Source organism: Mus caroli, chromosome 10, assembly GCF_900094665.2.
Source record: "Mus caroli chromosome 10, CAROLI_EIJ_v1.1, whole genome shotgun sequence".
Lineage (NCBI taxonomy): Eukaryota > Metazoa > Chordata > Mammalia > Rodentia > Muridae > Mus > Mus caroli.
The window spans coordinates 62338704-62358258 of record NC_034579.1 but is presented as its reverse complement, the minus strand read 5'-3'; the positions used below and the strand labels follow the sequence as shown (position 1 = coordinate 62358258).

At 43.8% G+C, this 19555-nt stretch overlaps 1 protein-coding gene across 4 annotated transcripts in view; it reads left to right on the top strand.

Moving 5' to 3' along the window:
- Arid5b (AT-rich interaction domain 5B) overlaps positions 1-19555 on the top strand; it is a 183683-nt gene that overhangs the window by 127740 nt on the left and 36388 nt on the right. For 3 of the 4 annotated variants that reach the window (XM_029482612.1, XM_029482611.1, XM_021173683.2), the window contains one exon: positions 14901-15013. In XM_029482612.1, coding sequence (XP_029338472.1) covers positions 14901-15013 — 113 coding nt within the window. Of the gene's footprint in view, positions 1-13241; positions 13523-14900; positions 15014-19555 lie in introns of those variants that run through there. The other variant, XM_021173684.2, reaches the window with a different exon arrangement.

Below are 19555 nucleotides of genomic sequence, written 5' to 3'. Positions count from 1 at the left end.
TTGATCGCTGTTTTCAAAATCTTTATTGGAAATTCAATTTCATTTCTATGTTATCAATGGGCCCAGATTAACATCCGCAAGATTTTTTTTTAATGCGGTTTTGTAGGGATGGAGGTCTTTAAAAGCCCTCCAGGTATAAGATCTCCCCCATGAAAACATTTTGCTTTCCCTTTGGTGTTCTGGCTTTTCTTGGGCTACAGCCCCCTAGACCAATAGGTATCTATGTAGATGCTACTCCCACTTCCCCTAATTAATGATGATCTTGATTGAGGGAAGATGCTGTAGGCACAAAGATAAGTTGCCAAAGGTAGACCAGCCACCCTTCCCTCTTTAGAGGTATGTGTTTGCCCCAGGGGAGCCAGTAATCTGGGCAGTTTAACAAAGCCTCACTCTATGCTAAGGGAATGGAAAGATGGTTGTGTGGTTAAAGGTCCTTTCTGCTCTTGCAGAGGACCTGAGTTCAGTTCCTGGCACTCATGACTGGCTAACAACCAACTCCAAAGGATCCCAATGGCACCTTCTGGCCTATGAGGGCACACATACACACATACACACACACACACACACACACACACACACAAACACACATACACACGCATATGCACAGAAAAATAGTAAAGAATTTACTAAATCTCATATTAAGTGACAGGAACTGGTTTCAAAACTCAATACAGAGTTCTGCGCGTTCTATCAGTTCTACCACCGTACATCAAGTACCTACCATCTCTTTAAGAGTCCGCTGAGACAGATAATATGTGGTGGGTACAAGAAACCCGAGAGAGTGTCTGTAGACAAAGGCACCCCCCCACGCATCTAGAGAAGTGACTGAAGGATTGCAGGGTAGGTCAGGTCTACAACAACTACACCCTACTTTTTGACTGATTTCTGGAGATCTAAACTCAGGCCTCTGTGCTTATATGGCAAACCCCTTACAACCTGAACCGTCTCCCCGGCTTTTTAAGCTGTGGAATGGTGGTGCTCTGTAAATTACCCAGAAGAACTCAGCAGTCACAGAGCTATCAATATTCCAGCTCCTCACCATGGTCTTCTGTTACCAGTTGGTCTGTCAAGCGTGGCTCCCCATACTTCACGTTTTACCAGGTCTCTCTCTCTCTGCATTTTAGAGCAAGGTTTACAAAAACCCTCAAACCTAGAACAAATTGTTCTATTGGTCCCAAAGAATGACAGCTCTCCCATGGTTCTGGTTCGAGTCCCGTGCCAAGTGTCAGATTCTCAATTTTAACTCTAGCCTCTGTGCGATCCTAGAATACTGGCAGTCTAGACCTACTCGTCCATACCTGGAGCTATGTCGCAAGGTGTGGCATCTAGAAGCTTTGTATTATGTCCAGGGCCCGCCCCCACCCTCACTTCCCCGAGCCCAAAGCAATGCTTAATAATGCCAAAAGAATGTTTTCAAATTGTTCCTTCTGTTGATCTCAAAGAATGAGAGCCTTCACATGGTTCTGGTTCAAGACCTGGGCCAGGAGTCAAATTCTAAATTTAATCGTGGCCTCTGTGAATGTTTCTTTGCTTTCCCTCCCACCATTTAAAGCTGGTCACTCTTCCCATCTGCAAGAGCAGCAGACACGTCTGTCTTTCTGCCACACAAGCTTGTTATTCTACTGGGGGGCAGTGTATCATATTTCCTATCATAATAGGAATTAAACAAAAGCCCTTTGAGCGAGAGCCCTGTGTGTAAACGCCTGTGCTCAAAAGTAGATGTGCATCAGAGGCCAGCAAATACCGCCCCAGCATTTATTATTATTATTATTGTTATTATTATTATTATTTAAAAGAGAAGCAAGGCTAACTAGAGAATTCATTTTGGAATTTTCTTTTTAGTGAAAGGACACAGAAGAAAGGGCATGTTCAGCTTGCACCACAGCACACACAGAAATAAGAAAGCAGTCATGTTTGGCTAAAGAAGGCACAGCTGTTTAATTTTATAGTAGAGTTACTTTAAGGACTTTGTCAATTCAAAGACGAAAACCAAACAACTGTTGCTACAAAACTGGAGTTGAGGCCAAGTGAAGATAAATCTGTTCCTAAAACCATCTTAGAATCACAGAACGTTTGGGTTCACGCTGGGCAGAGAAGTAGCTCTATTTTAAAAAGGCTTGGAGGGCCGGTGCTTTGGCTGGTCATCGGAGGAGAGAGGGCTTGGTTTTTTGTGTCCTGGGCTCTGCAGTTTTGGATCCCTCAGCTTTTTTAGCCGCTCGATTTGTTTTCATTCCAAATTTGTTTGCTTTTAGGGGGACAGGCCCATACAGCAAGAAACTGTCCAAAAATCACAAAGCAGAGATTGGAAATAAAATTTTAAAATCAAATTAAACACCAAATTGCATAATTGATTATTGAATTTGGAAGCTAGATTTTAGAAATTATTATTAATTATTATTATAATTATTATCATTACTGTTAAACATGGAATGACACAGCCTATTCCTTTCCTTGGTCTTATAAATTCCAAGTTTCTCTATATCGCCTATTGTTAGAAACAAATGAACTGGCCCTTTTTGTATTTAGTGGTTTTTCTTCCATATTAGGGAGTTATTCAAGACATCTTTCCTCGGTTCCTGTAACTCCAAACCAGTTGGAGTATCAGCCTATTTTTGGTTATGAAGGAACTTTTAAAATGTGGGCATGATTTTTTTTTTTTACAGTTATAAAATTCGTTAAACTCAATTGACTACAAAATATAACAGCTATGGCCATAGATACAGTGACTCCGTTTTGTTCCTGAAATACATTGTTCTAAACTTCCATATAAAGGCCCCACCAGCCTGACCTCACAATACCTGACATCGTAAAGGAGGCCTACTAAATGTAAATTATGATTCATATAAGAACAGCCTAAAGTTGTGGTTCACACTTGTGTCTCTCCCTCGGAGATCAGTGCCCTACCTGTATTTGAGTAAACTTTCTTGTTAGTTCCTGAGGTTTTTGTGGTCATCCCTGCGCATCACCCTAATATACCACAAGAGGGCAATAGAGAGTTTGCTTTAGGCTAACAAAGCCAGAAATGGTTCTAATAACAAGCTAAGTGTTTTAACTTGCTAAGGATTTTATTTCTTGGCCTTTCAATCGCCACACTTAAAGCCTCTGGGTTTCCTGAACAGTAAATAATCCAAATAAATTTCTTCTGAGAGGAAATACAGAGATATCGGGGCAGACAAGGACTTTTGCCCAAATAAGGAGTCCTTTTTTTTGTGGTGACCCCATGTGTTAGATAACTGTCTACTGACAGTTGGTCATGAGTTTATAAGGTTGGATGTCAAAATATGTATACCATGTGCTATAAAAGAGCTTGGGAGAAAGACAAAAACCTCTGTGACTATCACCAATATCCCAGGGGCACATAGTCAGGGTGTTTCACTGCAGGCTGAATCCATCACAAACATGTCATTTAAAATGATCACCTTATAAGTATCCTGCAGTAAAATATCCGTCTTGTGTTGTGTTGATCCTACAGTGATCTTGCTCAACCCTCAGCATAAAGCCTTAGGTGTTTTAGAGGCTCCTCTTGCTGTCTAACCTGGATTTATTTCCGTAGCCACCGCTACCGCTCTCGTGTGTTAGGGCCATTTTAAAATAAAAGGAAGCAGTTCAGTCCAAGAGGGGCGTAGCTTTTGATTCCTTGCTAGCTACAGTTCTGCACGGCCACTGTCAGAGAAACCAAAGCTGAGGAGTCAGAGGGAATGGACTCTCATTTCAGACCCTGTGATCGGTTACGTGGGAGGGCGAGATACTAGGCGGACCTGGTATTAGATAGCCACTATCAGAACAATGTCCGATGGTCTTTTATTATATTTATTTTGTATCAAGTGCACGTGCACGCACACACATGCACATGATGTGTTATGGGTATGAGGACAGAGATCAGAGAACAACTTTGTAGAATTTGGTTCTCTCCATAGACCTTGACCTGAATGGGTTCCAGGAATCAAACCCCTGTCTCCAGGTGTGCACAGCAAGGTCCCTGTTCTGTCGCCCTGTCTTCTTGCTGGTCCTTTCGATACTAAGGATGGTGATAAAGTCCTTGTCTCCTCTACAGTCCCCAGAACTGAAACCTGTTTCTTTCGTCCAAGTTCTCCGGACTTATTGGCAATGCGTTGTGTGAAACTATGGGACCTGACACAGCTGGACTGTGCCAGGAAGGTCATGTTCTTGCCTTGAAGGCTGACTGTATCTGACCCCTCTACTTACTTTCAAATGAGATCTCTTAAAAGGCAAACACAGTTGGACTGCAAACTCATTCGGCAATTTGTGGTCAGGGCAACGTCTACTTGGGATTGGCCAAACTCACTCAAGTTCCATTTTCTCATATCGTGTCTGCACTGAATGATTGCAGCGTCTTACATTACACACAGTTCATGTCGTCAACGCATCAAAATAGCTCATGAAGAGTCAGAGCTCCTCTCTCCCTCTCCCTCCCTCCATCTCTCCCTCCCTCTCTCCCTGTCTCCCTCCCTCTCACCCTCCCCCAATCTGTTTTCACTTGGTACCTTAGTGAAGGACCTTAATGTGCACGCAACCACATCAGGGCATTTAGTAGCCTCGAGTCAATAATTACTAGATTTGAACTTTGCAGAGATCCCAGCATCAGCAGTTTTGGGGTACTAACATCTGTCCATGACAGAAAATATCACGGCAAACAGGACTCTCCATTGACATTGTACTGGAACTTTCGAGCTGTGACCTTGGCCAATTGTTCTAGCTTTAGACGTTGATCTGTTTTGCTTGCCCTTTGAATCATGACCAAGGGCATACATCTCTGATCCTAACATTACATTGTTGTCCAAACCAGCATCACCCATCCGGAAGATAACAAGAGCCATCTGCCGTTTAAAAAGGGAAAACGTGGAATTCATTTCAATGATATAGTTTATCCAAGCCATTATAGCCAAACTATCCTTATCATCTCAATATGTACTTGATTTAAAATGCTATCAGTGAGATCATTTGCTCTCTGCCCCACGTGTTGAAAACCAATCTGTTTTATACGTACAGTACACCTCAGCTCAGGCTTGGCATTTCAAGGGCTCTGCAGACGCCTATAGGCACCGTGACTGTATTGGGTGCAGCAACTTTACACAGGAAGAGAAATGTTTTCTCATAACTGACCACGTGGAGCTTCACCCTTCTCTATCGTTATTATTTATTATTACTAGTAGTAGTATGAGATCCAGGGTATGGTTTCCACTAACTTCTGCCCTGCTGTTCTGCTGTGACACAAACTCTTGTTTCCAATGACGGAGCACTCAAGCTTGCCCGCTGGCCCAGTTACAATCACCTGTCCCTAGTTAATGTCTCACGGTTGGGAGTTAGGGACCCTGTTGCTGCCTCTGCACACACACCACACCACAGGCTCCTTTCTCATCTCCTCTGGACCCTCCATCCTGCATTTTCTACTCTCTTCTATACAGTCACTGAGAGCCATTGTTCAGAAGGATTTTGAAGAGCCTTTGCAGTATGAGCTGCTACTCAGGTATAGCAAATACTTTATAAACTGAGTCATAGGCTGTCCCCTCCTTAGTTAAAAAAAAAAGTTACATTTTTATTTGTGGGGTCATGTACCACCAAGCACTTATGGAAGTCAGAGGCCAATTATTTCTTTCCACCTGGTGGGTCCTAGGGATTGGATTGAGGTCACCCATCTTGGCACTGTAGCTCAGCAGGACCCTGGACTCTTATTTCGAAGGAAAGAACAACACTACATGTTAGCATGTTAGATTGTTCTTTCGGACAGCATAAAGAAATTAATAACTGTATTTTCAGCACAAACTCCTTTTGTATATCTTTTTAAATAAATTGGGACCTTATTCTATTGTTTGTGTTGTGTGGATTTAGGAACCAAACTGTTTCTCCTAAAGTATTCATCCATGTCTGTAATGAGTTAAATATATCCACGCTAATCCATGTATGCATAAGCAACCAAACCAAACCAACCAACCACACCAAAACCATAAAAAACATTTACTTATATCCAGTGGGAAACATTTCCTTTATCAAATTGGCAAATCAATTACCTTCAGAGATGAAAAGGGACAATCTTATTCCCAAACCTGGAGAGATGGTAGAACAAAAATGTCGTGTTTTAATGTGAGTCTAATTGTGCTGGGCTATTTACTGTTTCCTTCTGAAGCCATTTGATGCAACAAACAAACAACAACAACAACAAATGTAGCTTTCAGTTCTCTGCAGTTGTGTTCAGTAGGGGCACCTCAGAGGGTATCAATCATGGGCTGGAAGGAGCGACTTTACTGGTTGTCAGAGAGAGAGAGAGAGAGAGAGAGAGAGAGAGAGAGAGAGAGAGAGATTTGTTCTCAGTTCATGAGGTCCTGTTTTTATGACCTTCAGAAATTGTGGGGATTAAAATATCCTTCAAAAACACATCCACAGTGGATACTTAAACAGCCTTAAACAATAAACAGACAATAATGTTAAATTATAATCCATCCTTGTTAATGGTAGCATGCTAAGACAAGGAAAATCTGCATTTACTTAATGTTTTTCAGAAGATGGGCAAGAACTGACTTCTTAGAAAAAGTGCAAAGCGGAGTTGAAATAGCATATTTTTCTAACTCTGTGTGTGTGTGTGTGTGTGTGTGTGTGTGTGTGTGTGTGTGTGTGTGTGTGATTTTCTCCCCTGGGAAATCCAGGCTGTCATAGGTCTGGAAATGCCCCACCAGATCCCTGGCATCTGGAGGGAGGGAAGGACAGTTTTGAGTACCTGTGATTGCATAGGTTGGAGCCACTTGTGATACTCTTTTGTCATGGCTGAAAAACCAACACGTTGTTCCGTGGTGGAAAACCAAGGGCTTGGGTCACATCCATCCGGGCCTTGGTGAATTACCTGTTACCTGAGAGTTGAATGTATTTCCCAACAACTATGGGACACACCCACCACCCCTGTAAGTGCCCACAGGGTCCTCCACCAGGAGTCTGATCCTTTCAAGGACCTCTGACTGGCCAATGCAGATCAGAGGGAGGATGTGAGACCACTGCCTGGATTTCAAATGCCTTTCCTGTTTCCAAAACCTTCTTTCTAAAGGGTCTATCCTCTAACCACCCAGAATCTCTTCCTAGCTCTATACCCAGGTAGATCTCAAGGCTTCTCTGGCTTCCTGTAAAGATGGTCAGGAGCTTCCACCATCTCTCTCTTCTTCGACCGTGTCCTGTGAGCATCCTTCTATAGAGTACCCTTAGGGACTGGAGAGTCCACACTATGAATCTAAATCATTTTGGAATTGTATTTGATCATTTCTGTCTCCCAGGGAAACAAGGCTAGAAATCAGCTTATTTCTTATGATAAGCCCTGACTACAGAGAAGGCTTGCTTGTTTTTAATGCAGGAGTACACTGGAGTCACATGCTCTCAAACCAATTAGCAATACAGATGAGCTTGGTGGGGGAAGGGCCAGAGGGAAATAATCTGTGTTTTTAAGTGTTTCCGAGAAATAAAGACCTCAGGGCAGAGAAAGAGAGAGAGAGAGAGAGAGAGAGAGAGACAGACAGACAGACAGACAGACAGACAGACAGAGATAGACAGACAGAGACAGGGAGGGAGGGAGAGAGAGAGAGAGAGAGAGAGAGAGAGAGAGAGAGAGAGAGAGAGTATCAGGAAAGAGCCACACATATTGCATGCCTGTGAATTTACTAATCCATTGATCAGAGGCATTAACAATGCCCCAGCATTCAGGAGTGTGAACCAGGAGTGAGTAAGACGGGCATGTTTTGGATGAGATCGCAAGGGTGTTTATTTACATGGTTTGTTGAGCAGTCAGTGAAGTCCACGGCTGTTTGGGATTTGAGCTGCCCATTCCACCTAGTTAGAGGGAGCATGGTCATATACTCTCATTAGTGACGGGTAGTAATCTGAGTGACTTTTTGACATAGCCAAAGTGATCTGGGTCGCATAATACCATCTTCTTATTTATTTATTTATTTATTTATTTATTTATCAACCTCTTTCTAACAAAAGAACTGCTCATCCTTTGGGAAAGCAGAAGAGCATGGATCCTGTGAGGAACCTGTGGTTCAGTGGAAATGCTAAATTGTAGTGAGTGGTACCAGCAACAGCAGAAATGGGGCTTGGGCTATAGCACCTAGTAACTCATAGCCCAGTTCTCCAGGAGTCCAGTAATGCTTAGTGTGACCACGTGACAATTCATCCTGGGTATGTGACTTGCGGTTGGTCACCGAGATATGATATTTAAAAGCAATAGCTTTTAAATCTGGCCCTAGAATCTGGGTCCTTGTCTCTGGGTTCCTCTTTCTAATACTTTTATTTGAGTGAATAGATTTTAAGAGGAATTGTCAGCGCAATTACCAAGTCCTTGCAAATGTTGTGTGGCTGTATCTACTGCTCATTGGCCATCAATTACTGTTGGAGTGCTTCCAGAAGACCAAGTTGGACCTGTCAGTGGCCCTGGGCTCTCACACATCGGGCAATACATGTGCCTCTCCAGTGTTTTCTGTTGGGTAGGGAGGACTGGTTATAGAAAGACAGAATAAAAATAAACTCAGAGTCTTAACTTATGTGGGAATCATGTTTTGTGAATTCACAGAAAGTTTCAGCCACGTAAATACATACTGGCTACAAACATGTCGTCCCGCACTGACACTGGGTTTTGAAAATCTCAGGGAATCATTTATGAATTCTTATGTTAAAATGTTGGCTTGGTGCAAAGCCACCAAAAGGGCTAAGAGCTTTTAGGCTTTTTTTTTTTTTTTTTTGGATTTTTTTGGGGTTGTTTTTTTTTTTACCCCCAAGTATTTAAAAACTGGAATTCTGTAAGAGATTATCTGCAAAATGCCTTTCTTTTATTACGCCCATAAATTTTAGGAGTGGCTTTGATCAAGCCTTCTGCCATTCTCAATTTGTAAATCTTTGACTCATACATTAATAACTAAAAACACTCATCCTATTCTTGCTAGACGGAAAGAGGAAGTTTCTAAATAGTCAAAAGGGAAACATTGAAAATAGAACGTGGTAAATGATAACTAAATTAGGGTAGATTTCTTTTTTCTCTCTTTCTCCCCCCCACCCCAAGAAAGAGCAATACTCCATGTTGAAACATGCCAGGGTATTTTAAGATTATTGTCTATAAAGAAAAATTCCCAGAACTTCACTGTCCTCAGAGGAAAGGCATTACAGAAATGTAACCTATCACCGGGAACAAGGGGTTTGCTTTCTGGCTCATATTTAAAATACACAGTTTGAAAAGTCAATGACTTAATGCTCCCCTCACCTCCTGTACACATACACACACACACACACACACACACACACACACACACACACACACACAGTCAACTCTTAGGAAGATGATGTTTGTTTGTTTTTTCCATTTCTCTATTTCCAGGCGCTCCCAGCAAGTAAGACCCTTTATGTTGTCAGTAGACACAAAGAACTTCTCTAATGCATATGTAGCGTGGTCGGCAGGGAGAAGAGACCTCTCCAAAATGGGAAGAACGGGTTGTTTGCTTGCTGATGAGTCAATCCAGCTTTTAGAGCTGTTTGTCTTTGTAGGATTTCCAAGATCATAAACGGTATTAAAAATAAATAAATAAAAATGATGACCATGACAGGAAGAGCCCAGCGGATGTGTGTGTGTGTGTAAGCAACATTTAAGCCAAAAGCCTGAGCCTTGCCAGTAATTAGTTACATTTCCTTTGTTGTATTATTATTTCTAGACTCTGGACTGAGTTTCCCACACCTGAGCTACCTGACTAACTTGTCTAAACCCATAGCTAAGTGGATACATACAAACCCCTACTTGTTTTTATTTGTTTGTTTGAGTAAACAGTCCCTTTAAGAAAAAAAGAGAAACAGCAAACTGTGGCCGCTCTGCTGTCGAGAAGATAGACTGTATTCACTGATAAGAAAATGGTAACAATAGAAAGCAATGGTCTAAGTAGGCATTAGATATCAGGGTATCCTGAACATGGAAGTATAGCATGCTTCTTAGGGAGTGAATGTCTACGAATATAGCAGCTGCTTTGCAAACGTGAGCATGTGTTGGTTGGCAGAGGAAGATGGACAAATGGACAACTGAAGAGAAAAAGGTTTTGTTTTCGTTGCAACCAGAGAAATTTCTCACTCATCAGCCAATAGCTTCCTCTGTAAAGGGGTCTCCGGCATAAAGCTTTGACCAAGTTTAACTATCCTTAAGGCATTGAACAGAAGAAGTCCCAACCTGAAGGGGAGCCCTGCTCGGGTGGGTCCAGAGGAGGCTGTGTGCATGCTAGGCTCACAGAAGCACGTGATATTTGCGGGTGTTTTGGTTTGGTGGAAGCTCATTGTGGACTGCCAGAGGGGTGGATTTGTGTACTCATCAAGAAGTTATGTGACTCGGGGTGGGGGTGGGGTGGCTACTCAGGAAGACCCTGGCTAAAGCACAATTGCCCAGGCAGCAATCCCATTGGCGATAATCAGTTTTGTGGTCTGAGACAGTCTCAGTTTGCTGATCTGTAGAATGGGGAGGATAATAACAGTGCTGACCACCTGAGTTTGCTGTGAGCTTTAGTGGAGTTATTATTGGAAGACAGAGCCCTGGCTGGCACTTAAGACATTCCCGGGAAGGATGAAACACTATTTTCTTCCGAGTGCAAAGCGGGATCACTGAGGGACCAGAGAGACAGCGGGTCTATGGTTAAGAGGTCTTGCTGTTCTACCAGAGAAGCACCCATGTGTAGGTGTGCGAGGGAGCACAAGTGCCCTCAGAGACCAGGAGATGGCATCAGATGCCCTTGAGCTAGAGTTAGGGTTAGGCCTTTGGGAATGGGTGTTGAGGACTGGACTTAGGTCCTCTATAAGAACAGTATGTACTCTTTAACTGTTGAGATGTCTTTCCAGCATCAAAATAAAATATAGAAGGAAGAGGAGGAGTACATATGTAAGGAGGACTTACATATGTACTCACACACTGAATTCTGAGGACCCAGGACTACACTGGCTTGTGAGTTATGTGTACAAGTGAAAGTAGCCAAAATTAGAATAGCTTTACAAAGTCACTTGATTTTTGTGGGGTTTTGTTTGTTCATTTGTTTTGTCTTCTTAATTGTCTTTATTTTATCATTTTTAATTTTTTTTCTCCTATTTGAAAGTAGATTCTCTTCCCGTGCAGTATCTTGATGTTGGTGTCCTCTCCCTCTCTTCCTCCCCGTTCCTCCCTACTTTGCCTCCTGTCCGGATCCACACTCCCTTTCCGTCTCTCCTTAGAAAAGAACGGGCTTCTAGGAGATAACAACCGAAAGTGAGATAATAAAATACAATACGGGGAAGCAAAAAAGCTATCATATTGAAGTGGGACATGGCAAATGAGAGAAGGAAAGGAGCCCCAGGAGCATGCACAAGAGTGAGAGACCCACTCCTCCTCACAGTCAGGGACCCATAAACATACTAAGCTAATAGCTATAATATATAGTCAGAGGACCTAGTGCCGACACATGTGGGCCCTGCGCTTGCTGCTTCAGTCTGTGTGAGCTCATTTCTATGCTGCTTAGTTGATTCACAGGGCCATGTTCTCCTGGTCCCTTCTGACTCCCATTTTACCTATGCTTCCAAGGGATTCCCTGAACTCTGAGGGGGCAGGGTCTGATGGTGACCTCTAATGTAGTCTCCATGTGTGTGATGTCTGGCTGTGGTCGCTGCTTCTGGCCTGAGGAAGCCTCTCTGATGACAGAGCTGTCACTGGTGAGAGTAGACCTTGGGCCCGAGAGATCACTCTTCCCTCAAGCAGGAGCCAGCTGGATTTGGATTTGACGCTTGCTTTCCAGGAGGAAATAAGTATAGTATTCAGGATGGCTGGAAGGTGAGGGGATGTTTCTCTTATGAGAGAATGAACTTCAAAGTCCTACTCTACCCAGACCACTCCAACATGGAGCATTCACTTTCTAATCACTGGTATAGAGAAAGCTTTGTTTCTCTACCCTGGAGGAAAGTAGGTATAACTCATACTTGTTATCTCCCCCCCACCCCCACCCCCATCCCCAGTCACAAAGCTCCACTGAGGGTCTTAGGAAATAGGAAGGTTTCTTGTTGCATTATGGGGTTTCGGTCACCAGTTCTTCATGGTCACCGCCCCTAGCACACTGACGGTTCGTGACTGATACGGGGTACAAAGCTGTGGTGAAGGCGAAGGTTTGACAGTAGTCAGGAAGCCAAAGCTTCTATCTCTTGTTCCCCTGTTACCTCCAGCTTCTAGTTTAGGTCACCAAAGCATCGGAGGTAAGGTACAAAGGTTCCCAACGGTGACACATGTGTCACGTGATCCAAGTTGGCAGCCTCCACTTTCTTACAAGGATGTGATGAGTTCTGTGGGTATGTGTGTTTCCATTAGTCACATTCTTTCATTCAGCAAATTCCGGGTGACACAATGCTACCTCCCTAATATTATGCAAATGAGAGTCGAAGCCAACGGCCCCACCCTCAAAGATGGTCCATTCAGGTGTAACAATGCTGTACCCAGCCTTCTGGACAAAGACTACAAAGACTATGCTGGGTGGGGTGGGGGGCTGGGGGGAGGGGGATCCTAGTTGGAAGTAAAAGTAGGGTTTGCATTTGCATGGTCTTGGCCAATTAAGAACCAAAGACTCCATATTTAGAGTTTGTGTGATCAGTATGCGTGGTCTCCTCTGTTTTAACCTTGGTAGTTCTCAGTATCTTCTGGGTATCTGGGTTCTGAACACAGCCCCAAAGATGAGGAAATCAACCCAGTTTCAGGGTGGTTCTCGCAGGTTCTCAGAACTTTTGCTTTGCTATTTAAAACTCAGCGTTCGTTCAGTGCAAGGCTCTGTCTTTAGACAGGGCCTTTGGGCTTTGACAGCTTCTCTGGAAATAAACGCCTTTTAGGTTTTAAGTGCTTTTCAAAAATGTGAGGAGGGAAAAGATGGCTTTGACAAGTCTCAGAACAGAGGCCATATTGTTCCGTTTCGGCTGATGGGTCTCTCAGAGCTCCTCTCTCAAGTCCTGTCTGCTTCTGCCTGCTCACTGCAGAGCTGTTATTTTGATAAGGGGACTTGAGAGTAAGTCCTACCCCTAGCTCATTAAAGCCTGAGCACTTGGGTCATTATGAAAAAGCTTCCGAGCTACACAAAGTCCTTTAAACAAAACAGTCCACACCCTGGCTCCAGGCTGTGGACTGTAGCAAGTTCTCGGAACTGGGCTCTGAGCTCCCACCAAAGAGCCAGAGGTCAGGAGCCACCAAACAGGCTAGGCGCAGTCAGCAAGCCCGAGCCAGGGAGGAGGAGAGTGCAGAGTCTTCTCTGCCAGTCTGGCAGCTCAATCTAAGTGCTCAGAGCCCATCCCACACACCCGTGCTAGTCACTGCAGTGTGTTTACATGAGTAATGGAGCCGGGGGAGGAGACATGCGAGCAGCGCTAAGCCTCCTCGCAGCTAGGAAGCCGATATCCACACCAAGACCAGACTCCCAGGGATGCGGCTGGGGAACCGTCCCCTGCCGGAGCTTTGCTGAGCACAGGCATCGGTCAGGCAGATGTTTGGCGACTGGAATGGGTAACGTCTGTTTTCTCTTCGCTTGATTTTGCTTGTGACTTTACGTTAGGAAAATTCCAGGCAGGTTTTTTGGAGTGGACTTTGAGACCAGTGGTTTTTGAGACTGGAATGAGAACGGCAGTTCGGGAAGGGGAGCCTGAGCCTTCAGCTTCATTAACAGCTTCATTAACCCACACTCCCTACTTTGGAAAGAAAGTGTTGCCTTAGCTGAGTTTCACTCCTTACCGCAGCAGAAAAACAAACTAGTAGGAAGTCGTGTGTATGTAAATTGAGTCCAACCTAAAATGTCCTAAAGGCACCAGCGGCTAACCCTGTGTGTCCAGAGGTAAATAATAATTAAGAGGCTCCCTGATGTTCAGAGGTGAGTTTTTTTTCCCCAGTAACTGTCCCTCTAAGTAATAAACATATAGGTGCTTTGAGAGCTCTGGAGGGCTTGTTCCGGGGCAGACGTGTGTGTGTGGGGGGGGCTGGGGTGTGGGGAGGCATTTATCTGGAGTTGGTTAAGGGAAGGAAGCTCAATGAGTTGGTTGGTTTTAGATTTTTTTTTTTTTCTGGGACTTGCATGACTGATGAAGTTGAATGAGAAAGCTGGTAGGAGAGCAGTCAGGACACCCCATAAACAACCCAAGATCACTATCACCTGTGTCGTTTGTAATTATGGCTTTAATAACACACACACACACACACACACACACAATCAACCTCCACAGGAGTCAGGCTAACCCCAGTGTAAGCTTTGGAATGTATTTTAAATAACCCTCCAGATCTTCATAAAAATATACTGAGGAGGAAAAAAGGAACATGCTGACTCAACGTCTTGGCCAGATTTGCTGAGATGTGAGACATGCTGGCCAGAGTAATATTCAGAAAGCGCGTGCAGTGGCAGCTTGTTACTGCGAGCCTTTCTCACTCATCCGGGACTGTGATTTGAGATAACACTGCTGTCTTGAAACGCTTCCTAAGAGTGATGTTTTCAGATGTTGCTTTACTATGATGACATCATAGGCTGGCTGGTCCTTTGGGTTTCTAAAACCAAGAAACCAAACAAACAGGAGGAGTGATCTCCAAGTCTGACCAGGGGTACTTCTATTCTGACAGCAGTGATGCGGGGAGGGAGGGAGGGAGGGAGGGTACATGAGTGGGAGGGCAGGAAGAGGATTTGTGTTGTCCTTATCATCCTCATCTTATTTATATTAATCAGACTTGGGAAAGCTGATACTTTAAGAGCAGAGTACAGAAAGTCTCTCACCTACCAAGATCCCTTCAGAGACAGAAGTATCCAATAAGAGTTCATGGCTGACCTGTATTTCAGCTGTCGGAGCTGAACACTGTATAGTAAGGCTTTTGGGTCTGACAATGATTTTCCATTTGTTTTCAGCGCCAAATCTTAAAGGCAGACCGCGCAAAAAGAAAACATGTCCCCAGAGAAGAGATTCCTTCAGTGGCTCAAAAGACCCCAACAATAACTGTGACGGTAAAGTTATCAGCAAGGTAAGGTGGGTCGTCCACTGGGACTCCTCCTGATTGATTGATTGATTGATTGATTGATTGATTGATGCTTCTGTGGAGTTCTCCCTTTGGCCTTAATGATATCTGATGTCTTGGTGACCATGTTCAATTCAGAATTTGCTTTTGGCTTTTGCACTTCTGCACACTTCCCTAGTGGCGGGGAGTGGGGGGTGGGGGACTGGGATCTGCTAGGAGGGCCAGCATTTTGATTAGTCAACAGAAAGACTTCTCACCTCCCAGTTTGGCTTGTTCAGTAAAGGACGTGATTAAGTACTCACGTCACTTGGGTTGAGATCTTATACCAGATGACACAATGACATAGTTTACTCTGCTCCGGATCAAAAATAGACCAGCTGAACCGTCCTCTCTCTGAGTGGACACATCTAAATATGCTTCAAAGATTAACTGGAGATGAAATTAGAAGTGGCTAGAATTAATCCTTTTTGGTCATGGTTTTGTTTTGTTTTGTTTTTCTCCCAAAGTCACCTCTGATTCATATTAGAGATACATGGAAAAGAATATGCATGCAAATAAAAGTGTATGAGGGTTTTTGAAGATCTCTCCGGATGCAGAAAGAAAGCATTTACTTGGCCCATTTTGAATGAGCCTTCTTTGAAATCTTTGCAGTGTGTGCACTGGAAGTATTTAGTGAAGTGTCACTTCATATTTTTAGACTTGTCTTTTTTGACTTCTGTGAGCCTGGGTCACAGTCCCACATTCCAGCTCTTGGATGTTGGTGTCTGGTGTTTGCTTCTAAGGCCAAAGACAGCTCTAATCCATCCAGATCAGATTCAAAGATCAGATTGGGATTGAGAAAACATGTCCAGATGTAAGCGCTAAAGCTCTGAATGTTGGGGGGGGGGGCATGCTGATTATTGATGAAGATTCTGACATAGGAAAAAGGATGGCTTGAACTTATAGAGCCGGCCTGCTGGTGCTTGGACTGGGTTCTCTCTCCCCTTCCCAGTGTGAACCCAGTGAACCATGAGTTTTTACATTCTGGCAAATCTTATCTTCAAGTGTGACTCTTAACCACAAAGATCTGAAGGCTCTTTTGTTAGAAATTTGTCATGCTCCCAAGATTTCAAAGGGTTTTTGTTTTGTTTTGTTTTTTTAATTTTAAAATCAATCTACAGAAGTGTGGTTGGTTTTGGTTTGTTTGTTTGTTTTCCCCACTTTGCTGGCTAAATGCAAACCCAGCCTTCTCTGGCAGGCTTAGCCTCTGTTCACTTAACTCTGTGCAAGCAAACTCACATGGATACCGTGAAAGACATTTTCTCATGAGTTGAGCAACTTAGCCCTGGAACCACTACCCAGGGCCTTGGTTTCTATGGCCTTGAGTGAAGAAGGCAGCAGGGATTCTTCTTTCCCTCAAGTGCATCATGAGAGTCCCACAAGGCAACATGGACGGAGTTAAGGTTTTACAATGGCAACGCTCAACAGAGAAAGCAGAGCCCATGCTGTGTTTCTTCCAGAATATTCCAAATCTGAGGCTGCCGGGATGAAGTGCCAATCGATCCTTGTTATTTGGAATTACTACTAATGTGTGGGATTTACAAAACTCAATCTAGGTCTCAGAGACCAGAAGAAACCAACGGCTACTGAATACATGGACTGCTTTCGGTGTGCACTGACTTACTCTTTTTAATGAGGGATGACAGCCTGACAGCCAAGCCTGGGGTTCTCTTCACCCCTCTTTTCACTAAAACTGCCACTGAAAATGGTCACCATGGGACACACCCCCTTCCAGTGTTCCTGTGCTGTGGTCAGCTCCTGGGAACTGGTCGGACGTCTTAGCTTTTGGAGCCTTGGATTACAGTCTTGCCTCAAGTATTTTCTAATGGGTCTGGAGAAATCCTCTAACTGGAAAAGATGAATTTTAAAGCATGGCGAGTGTATCTGTTGGCATGTGTCTGGAAAATCCTGCAGGAGGAACAAACCACGCTTGGGACCAGGAGAGCCACTTAAAAAGACACTTGGTTCTTAAAGTGGTCTTTTGCCACAAAATGTTGTGGTAAAGATGTGACCATCTGCTTATTTTGGGAATTTGAACCAGGGTTTTATGTGCCGGTGAGCCACTTGGCTCTCAGACCTATGTGTGTTCTCAGAGTGCCTCAGACAGACCATTTCTAACCGTGGATCAATGCCAGCCTCCTGCAGCTCCACACAGCAAACCTTCCAGAAGAGGTGAACGGGGTTTTCTGTGGTCATGACATCACCTTCGAAAGTTTGCAGGCTCTCAGTGTTAACAGGACAGCATCTTTGGAGCATACAGTTTTCTCTGGAGAGAGAATTCTGTGACTTTCTGAAGACAGCACATGAGAAGGAAAAGTACCCAGCCCTAGGAAGGGATTGTGAATAAGATCAGTTCTAATCCCTTTACTTGATAAGGCTATTTACAGCAGCAGGTCCATAGCAGAGGCTTGGTCAACTCTCTTAGAGGAAAGATCTTTAGTGATCGAAAGTAAATGATAGTGTGTGTGTATGTGTGTGTGTGTGTGTGTGTGTGTGTACGCAGCACAAATGCATGCATGTGCACATGCATGTGTGTTAAGCATTTTTTAAAGATTAGACATGTAACAGGTGGTTTCTATGTTGAAAGGAGCATAGAAAGGCAAAGTATGCTATGCTGGGTGTCCTCTTATCCTCACATCCTTGTGTGGTAAGAGTGTTGCAATGGTGATGCTTGCATTAGTTTTCAGTACCATTCATCTCATTCGACCCTCCAAACTGGGAGTGATCATTCTTGCTTTACCAAGAAGCTGAGGGTTTCATCTCAAGTTGTTGACCATGTCTGGATTAGAAGTACAGCCTGTTTGTTTCTGGTTCAGCCCGCTGGCTTGCCCTGCTGATGGAGAGCGTGGTTATAACTCAGTTGTGTAGATGAATGTGATTAGTGTCAAACAGGTATGCAGCTTCATTGAGAACATCATTGTGTCTCTAATTAGCATGCTGTCAGTCACTCTGAAAATCCCAGTGCTCTTGGTGAGTTCAGCAGGTGTGTATGGCTCAGGTCAGGAACCTAACTGCCACCATTAAAAGGTCATACTCTCTCAAGGCCACCGTGAGCACTAGATGCTATTTCCATTTTAATACTTGAATTACAATAATTTAGTAGACTAAAATACTGGGAATGTTTTTTGAGTAAATTGGGCGACACACACACACACAATAACTTGACTGAGTCTTACGGGGAACAGAAAGCTCCCTTGTACTGAGAAACATATCAAGCTAACCTGAGATGCAAGCCACCACCCACTTGTTACCATCTTGCTGAGCATCCTTCCTCCTCTTAGAGGATCCCCTGGGATGCAGGATGGAGTTCAGCAGGTGGCAGCATGGTCTTACTTGAAGCCTTTGTCATTAACAGAGAGGGTTAGCTACTTCAGCCCCTGCTTCCACCCCAAAGGTTTTCTTTCCATTTCCAGGATTTCTCTTCTTCAAGCAGAGGGTGGCACATCTGTCTATCTGCAAACCTCATAGTCCCCTAATGGAAATGGCTCTGTCCTAATAACAGTGATAGTCAGCATGTTATCACTGCAAACTTAAGCCTCAGCCTGTTTTATACACAGCGTTTAACCTTTCTTTCCTGAACACAGTTGAGGCTTGAAAGCAGTTAGACCTGGGCTCCAGACTTAGGTGTTGTGAATGAGATAGTTCACATGCACTGCATCAAGATCTCCAGCCTCAGTGAGCTTCAGTCTTCTTCTCCTATAACATGGGTCTAGTTAGCCACCTTTTGTAGTTCCTGTGGATGGCCTAGCGAAGGTGAAGCATATAAGGTTGCATCATTCATTGAAGGCAATCACGGGTATAGGGTTCTTTCTCTTCATTGGCTGGGTACCCAGTAGAAGCAAAGAAGCCCTTTAGATTTGTCAACCACCTGGTTTTGGTTTTTGTGTGACTTGATAAATCATATTTCTCAGTCAGTAGAAGATGCTGTAATGCCTGTATTACATATACCTATGACCAACCGCATTTCTCAGCCATAGATGTTGTCATGCCTGCAAATAAGATGTGCCTTTTACTTGAAACTTTGTTTTGACTACCGGCTTTCAGTTTTTATTAAGTTCACCTTACACACTTAAACACATTTATTCCTTCTGCTTGTGCCTCAGTTTCTACATTCTTCAGACAATAATGACCTACCTCATGACAGGCGTGCACATAAAATTTAGGGAGATAGCCCAGGTGTTTAAAATGCTTGTCCTGTAAGCATGAAGACCTCAGTTCAATCTAGAGAATACATGTTTACAAAGCTGACGTGGTTGTACATGCTTATAACCCCAGTGCTGGGTAGGTGGAGAGAGACAAGCAGTTCCTTGGACTTTGCTGGCAAGCCTGCTGATGTAACCTAGTCTGCAAGGTTGGCCAATGAGAGACTGAAACAACCTGTCAGTGAGCTCTACAACAGCACTTGGGTACCAATGTAAACCAACAAGGCGATACAGATGAAAACTAGGATGCTTAGATGATTGCTGATGCCAATTAACTATGGCGTGCCTAAGTTCAGGCCCATCAACC